Source organism: Cuculus canorus, chromosome 2, assembly GCF_017976375.1.
Source record: "Cuculus canorus isolate bCucCan1 chromosome 2, bCucCan1.pri, whole genome shotgun sequence".
NCBI lineage: Eukaryota > Metazoa > Chordata > Aves > Cuculiformes > Cuculidae > Cuculus > Cuculus canorus.
Window position 1 is genome coordinate 69,927,245 of NC_071402.1, and position 14,447 is coordinate 69,941,691.

Below are 14,447 nucleotides of genomic sequence, written 5' to 3' on the forward strand. Positions count from 1 at the left end.
ACTTGTGATAGGAGGTTTGGAGCACATCAAATTCTCTCCCTGCAGACAGAGTACCATGCTTCATGATGACACTTTCATAAGAGATGACTCCTCAACATACGCAACGTCTTCACCTTTTCGGTTATACAGAGCACAGAATTTTACTGGAAAGTTCCATAACAACTATTCCTTTCAAAGGTGGTAGAAAAAGAAGTATCATTGTGTTCAAATAACACATATAAATACCAAAAAAAAAACTAACACTATGTAGCGTATATCAACAGGCTCAAGAGATCCATAAGCTTAGTGCCAGGTGCTGCAGTTCATGCATAGAAGCTGAGCTAAAGCACAAGGAGGACAGGAAGGTGATCAGTGGCAGTCAGCATGGCTTCACAAAAAGCAAGTCCTGGCTGACCAACATAGTGTCTTTTTATGATAGGGTAACCTCATCAATAGACATGGGAAAAGCAACGGATGTGATCTATCTGGACTTCTGTAAAACCTTTGACGCGGTCTTCCACAACATCGTTCTCTCTGAACTGGAGAGGTATGGATTTGACGGGTGGACTGTTCAGTGGATAAGGAATTGGTTGGATGGTTGCATTGAGAGAGTAGTGGTCAATGGCTCGATGTCTGGATGGAGATCCATGACAAGTGGGGTCCCTCAGAGATCCGTACTGGGACCAGTGCTGTTTAATATCAATAATATAGATATTCATCACTGATATAGACAGTGAGATTGAGTGCACCCTCAACAAGTTTGCAGATGACACCAAGCTGAGTGGTGTAGTCGTCACATCAGAAGGTTGGGATGTCATCCAGAGGAACCTGGACAAGCTGGAGAAGTGGGCCTGAGTGAACCTCATGAGGTTCAACAAGGCCAAGTGCAAGGTCCTACATCTGGGTCAGGGCAATATGTGATTTTGATACAGGATGAGGGGCAACGTGACTGAAAGCAGCCCTGTGGAGAAGGACTTGGGATTGCTCATTGATGAGAAGCTGCACCCATCCTGCTTCTGGTGCAGAATCACCTCCCTGGACCTGCTGGCCACACCATTTCTGATACAAGGCAAGATGCCATTGGCCTTCTTGGCCGCCTGGGCACATTGGTGACTCATGCTCAGTCGGCTGTCAGTCAACACCCATCCTTCTCCTCCAGGTGAACTAAAGTGAACTCCAAGTGAACTAAAGGAGAAGCATTTTTTTTGAGGCCATTCCCCCTTGTCCTGCCACCAGTCACTTGGGCGGAGAGGCCAGCACCCTTCTCTCTACAACCTCCTTTCAGGACAGATTTATATAAGGAGATAATTAGACATACAAACCAACTGCAGCAAAACTTATCAACCCATTCTCACAAACAGTATAAAAGTCCTGTAACCAGCCTCAATAAGGTGAAATAACTTCTTGTGTATCTGACGTTGCATTTGGACTTGATGATCCAATGGCATCTTGGCTTGTACCAGAAGCGGCGTGGCCAGCAGGTCCAGGGAGGTTATTCTGCCCCTGTACTCGGCACTGGTGAGACCACACCTCGAATACTGTGTTCAGTTCTGGGCACCTCGCTCCAAGAAGGATGTTGAGACTCTGGAGCGTGTCCAGAGAAGAGCAACGAAGCTGGTGAAGGGACTGGAGAACAAGTCTTATGAGGAGCAGCTGAGAGAGTTGGGGTTGTTTAGCCTGGAGAAGAGAAGGCTGAGGGGAGACCTTATTGCTCTCTACAGCTACCTGAAAGGAGGTTGTGGAGAGGAGGGAGCTGGCCTCTTCTCCCCAGTGATAGTGGACAGGACAAGGGGGAATGGCCTCGAGCTGCACCAGGGGAGGTTCAGGTTCGATATCAGAAAAAAAATTTTCACGGAAAGGGTCATGGGGCACTGGCAGAGGCTGCCCAGGGAGGGGGTTGAGTCACCATCCCTGGAGGTGTTTAAAAGACCTGTAGACGAGGTGCTCAGGGACATGGTTTAGTGGCAAATAGGAATGGTTGGACTCCATGATCCAACAGGTCTTTTCCAACCTGGTGATTCTGATTCTATGACTGTAAAGAAATACCTGCTTAATAATCACATTTGCACTGATTATTGAGTTTGGCGTTTTCACGGCACCACCCGCTCAATAATCAAATTGACACCGCCCACCAAGTTTGCCTTTTTTTTCCCGGCGCCACCGCGCCGCTCCCGCCCCTTTCCCCAGGCACATGGCAGGACTACATTTCCCAGCACCGCCCCCGGCGGCCGCTCCCTATCCCCCGGCCGGGTTCTCCGGGCGCGGCGCCGCAGCGCGGCGGGGCCATGGCCGACAGCAGCGCGGTGCCGGCGGTGGGGATGTCGTTGCCGCGGCTGGAGAAGCCGATCAAGCAGGCGTTCTACAACACCGGGGCGCTGCTGTTCGCGGGGCTGTGCTGCGGCGCGGCCGTGCTGGTCTACTTCATCCTGGAGGCCTTCCTGCGGCCGCTGCTGTGGGCCGTGCTGTGCGGCACCTTCCTGCACCCCTTCAAGAGCTCGCTGACGGCGCTGGGGCGGCGCTGGCTGGGGCGGCTGCAGCGCTCCCGCACGCCCGTGCTGCTGGCCGCGCTCCTTCTGCCCGTCTGCTTCGCCGACTACGGCGTGGAGGCGCTGGGCGAGCAGGCGCTGCGGCGGCGGCGGCTGCTGCTGCTGCTGGGCGCCGGCGGGCCGCTGCTCTACGGGCTGTACAGCCTGGGCAGCTCGCTGGGCGCGCAGGTGCTGCTGGCCCAGGCGGCCCGGCTCATCTGCCGAGGGCTGGACTGCTTCAGCAGCCAGTGGGTGAGCGCAGGGAGTGGGACGGGGGCTGCGCTGGGGGGGGGGGGGGGGGGGGGCACGGGGAGCGGCGGGCAGGGGGACACGGGCACACGGAGACCGACAGACACTCACACACAGAAACAGAGACACGTGCGCGGACACAGAGACGCGTAGAGGCAGAAACAGACACGCAGGGATTGACAAGACAGACGTGCACGGACACACAGGCTGAAACATGCACAAAGACGGACAGACACATGCACGGACACACACGCATAGAGGCAGAAATACAGAGACAGACAGACATGCACGGACACACAGACACACAGAGTCTGAGACAAACACATGCACGGACAGACGCATAGTGGCAGAAAGACAGACTTACAGACATGCGTGGACACACAGACAGAGACTGAGACAAACATATGTGGACAGACACAGACAGACACATGCATGGACACATGCGTAGAGGCAGAAAGACAGACAGACATGCATGGACACAGACGCATAGAGACTGAGACAAACACGTGCATGGACAGACAGAGACACATGCACAGACACGCATAGAGGCAGAAATACACACAGACAGACACAGGTGGACACACAGACACACAGACTGAGACAAACACTCATGCACGGACACACAGACACATGCAGGGACACGCATAGAGGCAGAAATACAGACACACAGACAGACGTGCAGGACACAGATACACAGAGACTGAGACAGACACTGATGCATGGACACAGACAGAGACCCATGCAGGGATATACACATAGAGGCAGAAATACAGATACGCAGACAGACAGACATGCACGAACACACGGAGACTGAGACAGACACTCATGCACGGACACACACAGACAGACACATGCATGGGCACACAGACGCATAGAGGCAGAAATACAGACAGACTGACAGACATGCACAGATACAGACACAGGCTGAGACAGACAGACACATGCGTGGACGCACAGATGCATAGAGGCAGAAATACAGACACACAGACAGACTGAAATGGACAGACACACAGAAACAGACAGACATGCATGGACATACAAACACAGAATGGAATAGACACAGAGACTGAGACAGACATGTGGAGACAGACAGATTTGTATGGACACACAGACACAGAATGGAACAGAGGGACACACAGAGGCAGACAAACACAGAGACACACAGAGTGAAACACTTGCAGACAGAGACACAGAGACAGCCACAGACACTCGTGCACAGACACACAGACTGGAACACAGAGACAGACTGAAATGGACAGGCACACAGAGACAGACACTCATGCACTGACAGACAGACACACAGAGACTGAAACATACAGAGAGACAGGCAGACACAGAGACTGAAACATACAGACAGACACACAGACACGGAGACTGGAACACACACAGACAGAGACAAACACAGACAGACATGGACAGACACACGGAGACTGAAACACGCATGCAGACACAGAGACAGACACTCGTGCACAGACACACAGAGACTGAAACACACATGTAGACAGACTCACGGACACAGACACACAGAGACTGACATGCAGACAGACAGACTGAAACACACGCAAACAATCTGACACCCACAGAGACAGGCACAGACACATGCATGGACACAGATGCACAGAGACTGACAGACACACAGAGACTGACACAGGCAGACAGAGATGCAAGTTGTACTTCTAGTAAATACTGATGTACAGTTGGCATGCTCAGATTACTTAGTGTAAAAGCATTTTTTAAGCTACTCTCTTCTTTTAAACAAAACAACACGCATCCCCGTGCTCCTTGAGTAGAAAATGACATATGCAGCTGGTTTGGTGGGGATATATCTGAAGATAAAACTGAAGAACTACTATTCTTATGTGGGAAAGACAGAGAAACTGCCAAGAAAAAAATACTCTAACAAACTTTTTAAGACTTCTGGTTTTGAATTATGCATGTTCTTTATTCCTAGTTTTATTCCTTTAGTGAAGCTGGTCATGCTGGTATCTCAAACACAGCTTTGGAGATGTATACTAGAAACAAAAAAGTAATATTTCAAGCGCAGAAGGTCTTGTGAATGTACTGACAAAGAATACTTTGAGCTATCTCTAGTGTGAGTAGGGTCAACTGGAAAATGTGTTTGTCTCCTGAAGGTAAACTGGGAGAAGAGATTTTTTGGCTTTCTGTTCCAAGTGTTCTCATGCGCTGGAAAGTGTCAGGGGAGATATATTTGTGGTCTGTTTTGTCCTCAGAAGTATAATTAAAACTGAGTAGATAGACAGACAGAGGCACTTTATTATAAAGAGACAAACATCTTTACCTTCCACCGAGTGGTGGAAAAATCTAAGCGTGTCTTGGTACTGATGGGAAGTTTTGGTTAGTTGCCACACATTGTAGTTGATAAACTTAGGACTTCCCTTTGCATTAGCCTAGCTGCTTTAAGAAATCAGCAATATTGTTGCACCAAGCAACTTGGCTGAGCCCAGTCCTTTATTAAAACAATATTAATTAAGGTATGCTTACACTGGGTAAGTGTAAGAGTACTAAAGGAAATCGCACTGAAATAACTTTGTAACTATGGTTGTAATGCACTGTGGGGTGTCTGTGCATGCTCACTGCAATCTTGTTTATCAGTGTCTGATACATTTGTTTTGCGCTGGTATTTCTTCTTTGACACTTGTTTTCATTGAAGTGTCATAAAATTTCTAACTGAGCAAAAGGTAGTAAGCTCCCAGAACTCTTCTCTCTTGAGTACCTTGGAAAGTTTTTTGGTTCCTGTTATAATAACTGACTGTGAACTTCTAAGCAAACCAGTGGCTGCAGCTTCCTAAGCAAACTGCCTGTGTCTTTTTCTGGAGGCCAATGTGAGAAAGAAACTGGGCTTCTCTTGTACACATGACCGCAATTCAATCTGACATCCCCTATACATTCTATGGTGTTTTCCTCTTCCATTTTTTTATCTGCTTTAATTTCAGTTAGGCATTTTAAAACTGTTTAATTGCCGTGTTATATTGCAGGACTCTGTTTGCACGTGTACAGTCTACTGGTTAGCTGCACAGGAGTTTTAAGTATTACCAGTTAATTTGCTGCATTCTGCTGTTCTTCTCTGGGATCTGAATTCTCCACTCTTCCTTCTGTATGTTATCTTGTATGAAGATTATGACTATTTTTGTTTGTAGATACTCTATATGATAAACAAAATAATGGTAATTTAATTTCTTGCACTGTTTCTTTTAGCAGCCCACTAAGCCAATCTAGATTTGTGTTTTGAAATATTTTGATATGGAATAACTTAATTAACATAAAATAAGTAGATTTTCCACTTAGACAGCAAAGGATACTTGCTTGCCAAGAGTATGGTATGCAAATCATTTATTAAAAGCATAAAACAGATGAGGAAGCATGGCTTGTTTTAAGTGTGAGACTGGTATCTGATTAGCACAGTACACTTGTTTAGGGCAATTTTCCTCTTGTGAGCTATGAATGTCTGTGCTCCAGCCACTGATGATTCTGCCTTGGGCTGCAGAGGTGTGCAGTGTATTTATTCTTACACCTGGATGGTGCTGCTGTTTACAGAGAGGAAGAATACACATGGTTCTTTTCCCTTTCTGGTTAACTCTTTTGTACAAGAGAAGTGAGAGCATGCCTATCATTAGAATTTGACTGAAAACAATTATGTGGTTTTGGGATACCAATTTGACGTTCTCTAACTAAAGGTATTTTTATGGTATTTATTAGGCCACAGTACAAAGGCTTTCTCTTTAGTTCCAGAAAATGATCTCCAAATGCAGCAGTTCCATGTGATAATGACATAGTAAACTGTGTCTTGGCACCAGTATGCTACAGAGCTTTCTTGTATTGTTGTCGCTGTTGTCCTCAAATCTGGGAAAGCTATTCATGGTGTTGATAAGTGAAGATTTGGAAATGGCTGTATTCTAGTTTGTCATTCTTCAGTCACACCTGCAATTTGAATTAGGAATCCTAGATTCCTCCACGGTAGGCCCATTTAATAGATGATTGCAAACACTGCATTTGTAAAACAAGTTCCAAGATCTACGCTTGTTCCCACCGTCTCCTTTTCTTTCCCTTCCTTCTTTACAGTTCCCACATCATCTTGGAAGAAGCTTGCTTAGAGAGATGTAGGAGGGTGCTGGGCCTTAAAACAAGGAGCTGGTTATAAATTCCAGATGAGTTCCTTGCTCTGACTCCAGTGTTACCTGTGGATTGTTTGCAGAAGTCAACATAGTGGACATTAATCTACATGACCTTCAGTTATATATAATAGGGAAGGAGAATCCTTTTTTTTTTTTTTGTGAAAAGAAGGGGAGTTTGTCCCATAGTGGACTGAATGTACCCTTATGTATTTATATGCTATGGCAATATCAGCATGGTTAACCTTGCACTTAGCATACCTTCTGAAGACTAATCTTACACTGCCTTGTCATCCTAGTTTTGTAGGATGTATGCTTGTATCCACCTCTGTATTTAAGGTATCTTGTGCTTTGTGTCAAGAGTTCAAATTACTTTAGCATGACAGTTTACACTTAGAGTAATATACAGACAGTGCCAGCTGTTGGTTGTATTTTCTTTTTTATTTTTTTTCACCGGGGCTCACATGCTCATATTTATTTAGAAAATAGTTGTTAGATCCCGGCAGATTAAATGAATTATACAGGTGCTCCACATTGACTCTGAAGTTCATTTTAGTAAATTAAATCTGATGTAATCTTAATTGGCAGAATTCTCTGGAGTGACCTTGGTTATAGGACTGTCAAAATCTTCCTCCTATAACTTTTCTTCCTTCATTTGTCACATGTTATTAGTCAGGGTCAGGACTGTGCACTCGCATATATGTGTATCAGTGTATTTTTATATCTCTGACTGTACTACGTACAAGTCATTTTGTTCTAGTGGTCAGCATGCAGTTAGAAGACCTAATCAATCCTTTCCTCGCTACAGGGCTGGGCAAATCTGGAAACACCATTTCCCAAAATCCCTGCACTTGGATTTTGTCAACGTAGGTGTTTTGTCTTTTGGCCAGTTGACTTGTCTGCTCCCTGTCAGGGAAGCTATCAAAGACATCAGATGTACCAGTGAAAACTGTTGCTGTTGGCACTAGATGTTAGCACTCCCTAAAGGAACCCTGGCAGACTGAAATTCTCAAACATGCTTCTTGGAAAACATTTTGGGTCATAGGCTAAAAGATGCTTGTTTCCAGAGTGATATTATTATGTGATGAGGTGAAAAAGCATCTACATTTTGTCGAGTTCACTTGATGGGGCAATTTCCCTTCTAGCAAAAGAAAGGGTTAAGTTTGAATACAATGTAGGAATAATCATAAGTGAGACAAATTCAGTTCTGATTTTTGAGGTGAATATAATTTGTAGTTTTTGAGGGTTTTGGATAGTGTTGGGCTGGGGTTTTTTGTTCTGTTTCTTCTTAGAGGAGGCTTGCAGGTTTCTAAAACTTGCCCAGTGTAGAAAAAAAAAAAACAAAACAACAAAACAACCAAGCTGAAAAAGCTCTTACATATTTTTTCTGTTGTTTATAAAAATCTTTCATTATTTAGTATCATGACTTATAAATCATACAGCCAAGTACTAAGTGTAAATACCTCTTACCAAAACCACATATTTTGGTTTGTTTTCACAACTTGGTAGAAACCACATTGTGGCCTATTTAAAAACATGATGGGGAGGGGCAGGGCAAGTAGTGTTTTCCTTTCTACCTTTGTTTTTCCCCTTCCACATCCACATTCAGTTTTGGGAGAACCTGCTGTGAGATACCTTTCTTGAAAAGGCTTAGGAGCTTGTTTAGATTTATATGCGTGAACTGCAGCCGCAGACACTAAGCTGGTGGGACCCTTGAGCCGGTTGATATATGCTACATAGTGTTAGTTATTTTTTTGCATTTTTCTGTGTTATTTGAACACAATGATATTTCTTTTTCTACCACCTTTGGAAGGAATGGTTTTTATGGAACTGTCCAGCAACATTTTAACTGTGCTCCGTATAATAAAGCAGCAAGGTGAAGAAATTGTATACATTGAGGAGTCATCTCTTGTGAAAGTGTCATCGTGAAGCATGGCACTCTGTCTGCAGATGTGCTCTGAACCTCTTCTCACAAGTGAATTTTGAAGTCCGATTGCTAAATATTGTTTTTATTAACAGAGTTTCTCATAAATAACGTTTGTATTAATAGAGGAAAAGTGAACTAAAGGAGAAGCATTTTTAACATCCATAGCTGCAGTCTTCTGGATATCTTAGATGTAATAGATTTCCTTGAATTCACAGCGTAGGAACTGTTGCAGGATACTGAAAATAATTCTAACCGCTGTGTGGTGGTGTTGATTTTGATGATCAGTTTCTCCTCTGCCCCAGGATTGTATTTATAAGTTCATACTCTAGTCCCTTCAAAAAGAAGTCGTCTTGCTAATCACCAGGTTTCTCTTTCATGTGGCTTAGTGGTCTGTGTGTATTAATGCCAGACATATCTACGTGGGTATGTGACACATATATATTGGGATGGATATAAGAAACAGAATGGTTATGCTGTTTTAGTGCTTTGGACTTAGGGCAAGGAATAACCCTGTCTGTCGGGTTTATGCTTGCTTGTGTTAACTTGGCAAAAAAATAAGGATGTCATTTAACTGCTTCAATAAATGGTAGCTTCTTTAATGAAGGGAAGACATGACAGAGTTTTGTTTGAGATGTGCAATAGTAGTATATGTGTGATTAATTGGTTTTGTTTTTTTCTTTTCTGTACCTGTTTGACAAAGACTATCTCCATGTTAAATGAAAGGCAGCCATATTTCTTCTTGTGTACTGTGGTATATGCAGTTATGGTGGATTGAACATGTCTGGATGCTAGGTGCCCACCAAAGCCACTCTTACTGCCCCACCTCAGCTGGACAAGGGAGAGAACATATAACAAAAGGCTCATTGGTTGAGATAAGGACAGGGAGTGATCACTCGCCAATTACTGTCACGGGCAAAGCGGCCTTGGGGAAATTAATTTATTATCAATCGAATCAGAGTAGAATAATAAGAAATAAAGCCAAATCTTAAAACACCTTCCCCCTGCCCCTCCCTTCTTCCTTGGCTCTACTTCACTCCCAGTCATCTCTGTCTCCTCCCCCTCAGCGGTGTAGAGAGGCTACAATGGGGGTTGCTGTCAGTTCATCACACATTGTTTCTGCTGTGTGATATTAATAATGGCAAACAGTTTGGCTTTTAGCGATGTATTTAATGTCCTGTCTGTCACTTCATTTTTCAAGTCAAACAGTATTCCACTTGGCTTTTGCAGTAGGTACGTTTTCCTTTGCCAACCTGCAGTGCCACTGAGGAAGAAGAGGTAGAAATAATGAACTGCTGTCATAAGATCATTTCTTCAAATAGCTTCGCTTGATGCAGCACTGTTTTAAAAGTTTGCAAAAGTGCCATGTGAAGTTTTGGTCAACATTTTTAACAATTTCATATTATAAGAAAAACTAATGAAAATCTCTGTTTTCAAATGAAAATTTTATTTTTAATGTTGAAGGGAAGTGGTGACATAATTAAGACTGGTTTTTTTTTTTTTGGTCATGACTCTGAAACAAATTGGAAAATAGGAAACTGACTTGGAGCCATAGTTTCATCAAATGGTTTTCAATTTTAATCTCAATTTAAAAATAACAAAACAAAACCCAAGCCCTAAAAAAAACTTTGCCATATGATTTTCAAGTGGAAAAGAGCAGCCTGGAAAAAAACAACACTGTAAAATGACAAAGGGAGAGGGTAGAGCTGCAGCTCTGCAAATGAAAGAGTTGAAACGCCATTGAATAGGTATTGAGAAGTTAAGAAATGGAAACTTTCCGAGGGTTGGCAGGGCACATATCAAAAGAAGTAATTGTTGGTTATTCTACTCAGTTTTCACTGTTGTGTTTATACCATGGGATGGTTTGCATGAAGCATATAAATATTTGCTGTTGGATGTTGAATTGATGGAGCAATATTCCAAGGAAGGCTGAGTCATCCCACAGCTTTGCTACTGACGAGGAGCTGTTCTTGCTTATCCCACTTCTGACATATGCTTCAGTTGCCTTGTTGTCGTCCTTTTTTTCTGGATAGTTTTTTGACAGCTTAGGGAGCTTGAGCTGGCTGGCTGAATGTTGAAACTGGTGTGCAAAAGAGGTGGAACTGTGTGCCTGGCAGTGAGAGGAAATGAACTGCCGCTTTCAGTAGGAGCAGCTATTAAATGAGCTCATCTGTAAAATCTTCTCCCTTGGAAATTAACCTACTGATAGGAAAAAAAAAAAAAAAAAAAGCAGTAAACTGTATGAATAATTTTACTCTTCAGTATAAATTGATATAAATTCTGCCAGGAGTTGAGTAGTAAGAAAGAGTTTGTTCTCATTGAAAAATGATGCCAAAGCCAAAAGAGTGTGTCATGTTTTCAAATTCTGCCAACTTCAACTGGAACTGGAAACAGACTTTCAGTAACATTGATGACACGGTCATGCTGATAAATCCTTTCCAACAGTGAAATTTCAAAAGAAAATCAAAACACTGAAGCAGGTACTTGAGCTTAACATAAAAGCTCCATCTTTCTGTGATGTAATTTTTCTTCCAATTGGCAATTCAAAGAGAACTGATGCCCTTCAGACTTGACTAGACATCTCTTAATCTGGCCTTTTAAATTTACCATTGTAATTCAAAAGTGAATGCGGGAATCTAGGAAGTTGCAGTGCAGTCTTACAACTATTTATTCTGGGAAGGAGGCAGTTTTACTGTTTATGTCTTAAGGGCAAAACGACGTCTTGTTCAATTTACGAGGAGCACTACGAAGTGCAAAGGAGATGTGAGAATGAGGCCTTTGCTGTCTGTTCAGACAATGCAGGTGAGTGAAGGAAGGAAAACAAAGGAAAGCTTTACAGGATTAATCTGTCCTAAAATTCTGATATATGGGAGTTCTTCATGTCTGTAAATATTAATAGTGGTTTAATAGGCATTTAAAATCTGAGCCTACGTGGTGAAAGCTGGTCATGTGCAATTGACTTCAGCTTGATAAATAAATAGTTTATGGTAGGTAATGCATTCTGCAGTATCTGAATTGTGTGTTTTAGTTACGTGGCTGGCTGTATACTCTTATAAATCAAATTTATAGGCTTAGCATGGAATTTGTGTCCATTATACTTTCAATGCAGTAATTACAGTAGCTTAACTTTAATGAGAGTAGGCACTGTCTTTTATTCTTCATTTCCATGGTGTCAGTTATTGAGATGGACATGTAATACTAAAGAGGCTGCTAATATTCTCACGCTTTTGTAGCCAAAACCTTTGGCGACCATTCAGAAAAACAGCGGGAAAGGTTATATAACATGCATTTGAAGGGTTAAGGGAGGGGAAAGCTGTAGGCCTTAGTATGGGATCAAATCCTGGTCCATGTCGATTTAAGTTAATTTTCTTTGTTGTTTTCTTTCAGCTCTGAATTGTTGGAAGTAGGATACCCACGTTAGAGAAGCAGACTACCCTAGTTCCCATGCAGTATGTTTCTTGCAGTGTAGGGAAGTGTATGGCTGTGAAAACAATGGATAAGGAACTGATTACTCGTTGGTGTCACTGACATTAAACCTCTTGCACTAGTCAGTTGATTACATAGGTTTTTTGCAGGGCTTTGGAATTTTTATTGTTTGATCTTCAAAACAAGATGACTTGTTTATTTTAAAATAAGCTATTTTTCTCCATTTAAAAGAAAAAATAAATACTGTTACTTGCATCATTTGCTCAGCTTTTCAAAATGAGAATCAATGAATTGTCAGAACAAAAAATTTATTGAATCCTAAACCCTGAAATTCTAGCTTTTATTTTGGCTACATGCATGGCTAGTACCAGTGCAACACGTTTGCTTTGTTGGCTGTTAAACATAGGCTTATGCCCTATTAGCCTTCTACTTTTACTGTACTTCAATTGGAAAGTTTAATTCATTGAACTTACTGAGTTTTCTATTTGTAATTTATCATGGAATCATAAAATAGTTTGGGTTGGAAGGGATCTTAAAGATCATCAAGTTCCAACCCCCCTGCCATGGACAGGGACACGTCTGACTAGATCAGGCTGCCCTACACAGTTTCTATTTGTAATTTGTCATTAAATTTAAAAGCTAAAGAGAAAAATTGCCTTGATGCTGGAATAATTATCATATGATGATGCTGTGTGGCTGATATTGGAGAGTAGGATACCATCTTCATGCTGAGTTATCTCTTTCAATTACAGTTGTGCTGTAATATGCCTTGTGAGTGAATTTATGGTATGAACCTATACTGTTAAAGAACTGCTTCTCTGCACTTCAGATCAAGTTGTTTTGTTTTGCTTATAGCTTTAGTCTTAAAGTCTAAGGCTATTTTAGTTTAGACATTTGTCTTGAGTCCACGTTTGGCCATCAGCGTTATGCAGCTGGGTTGATGCTAAAGTAGGGATAGATTGCAGTGAAAAGTTGGACTGGTAGCTTTGATGAGAAATATTGATATGAAAAGGATATGCATTTGTTCACACTTTTTAAGCTATTTTAAATTACCTTATGTATAGGAGTGTTCCTTCTGAAGTTAACAGGGCCCATTACTTCTTGTCTGCTCATTTCAGTACAATTAAGATTTCCCCTATGCCTATTAGGTACCTAGGAGTAGTCACAGATACTGTTGCCTCTTCAGTGTGAGTCATGTAGTGCAGAGTACTTAGGTGAAAACTCTTTTGGTGTGTTCTGATCACTTGTTCTGTGTCTCTGCCAGTGCATTCTTCTTACAGTGACATCTGATTCAGCAAATGCTGTTTGTAGAAGTTCTGCTTAAACGTCATTAGGATTTATGGATTTATAAGTGTAAATTTGAAGTTGTTCTTAAATGGTTATGGATGGGGAATGTTTGTTGACTTTTGGCCAGAAATGTCAGCTTTTTTTAAAAAAATATTTTCTAAGAATGCAACACTGAGTTTTTTGATTTTACAGATTTCCATACCTCTTATTTCATATGTTCTGTTGAGTAGCAGCTTCTCATCCTTTGTTGCCCCTTCTGATTTCTGCTTTTTTCTTTTCAGCACTTTCAATCTTAAATTCTACATCTTGAGATTTTTATTTAGAATTCTCTATTGTGATTTTTTTTGGTGAGCGGAGGTGTAGAAGGCAATTAGAATTGTGGTGTTCTCATGGGCGTGTTTCTGTCTCTTTAGTATTTTGAGTTGAATAGTTGGTAAAATTACCTGTCATGAGATGTTTAAAGGCAAGATTGTTTTGTGGACCAACACTGCTGAGGAACAGAAGATTTTTTTTGCCTCTTAATGGCTACTTTTGGCTTAAAACCTACTTTGTCTCATTGGATTGGAATACAGGATCTGGCAAGCTGCTCTGTGCTGGAACCAGCAGTGCTCTGTTGGCTCTGTCTCCCTGTGGCCCCACTGGTGCCGCTGGTGGCCCTTTTTCATTTAAGTTCTCACTTTTCAATAGTAGTTCCAGAGTAATTGCTTGGTCTCAAATTCCTTCAGCTTATCTTCCTTCAGGGTTTATGTACAGCAAAGCATGTATAACCCCCTCACGTGAGAACCACGCTGAAGGCAGCCCAAAGGCATGTCTAGCCTGCCTTTACTTTGCACAAACTATACATTTCTCTTACGTGGAGATAAACCATCCATAATTAACAATTCTGAAATGCAGGCTTCTTTAAGAATTAGAACCTGGATTCAGTTC

General features: G+C 42.3%; 1 protein-coding gene across 4 annotated transcripts in view; it reads left to right on the forward strand.

The window, feature by feature from the left end:
* The first annotated feature begins 2,212 nt into the window (after window positions 1-2,212).
* The window catches only part of TMEM245 (transmembrane protein 245), a 54,855-nt gene continuing 42,620 nt past the window's right edge, over window positions 2,213-14,447 (forward strand). For all 4 annotated transcript variants that reach the window (XR_008448830.1, XM_054060421.1, XM_054060419.1 and 1 more), the window contains exon 1: window positions 2,213-2,756. Coding sequence is in view for 3 of the 4 variants with exons in the window: in XM_054060421.1 (XP_053916396.1) it covers window positions 2,265-2,756 (492 nt within the window). In the remaining variant the exon portion in view is untranslated. The remainder of the gene's footprint in view (window positions 2,757-14,447) is intronic.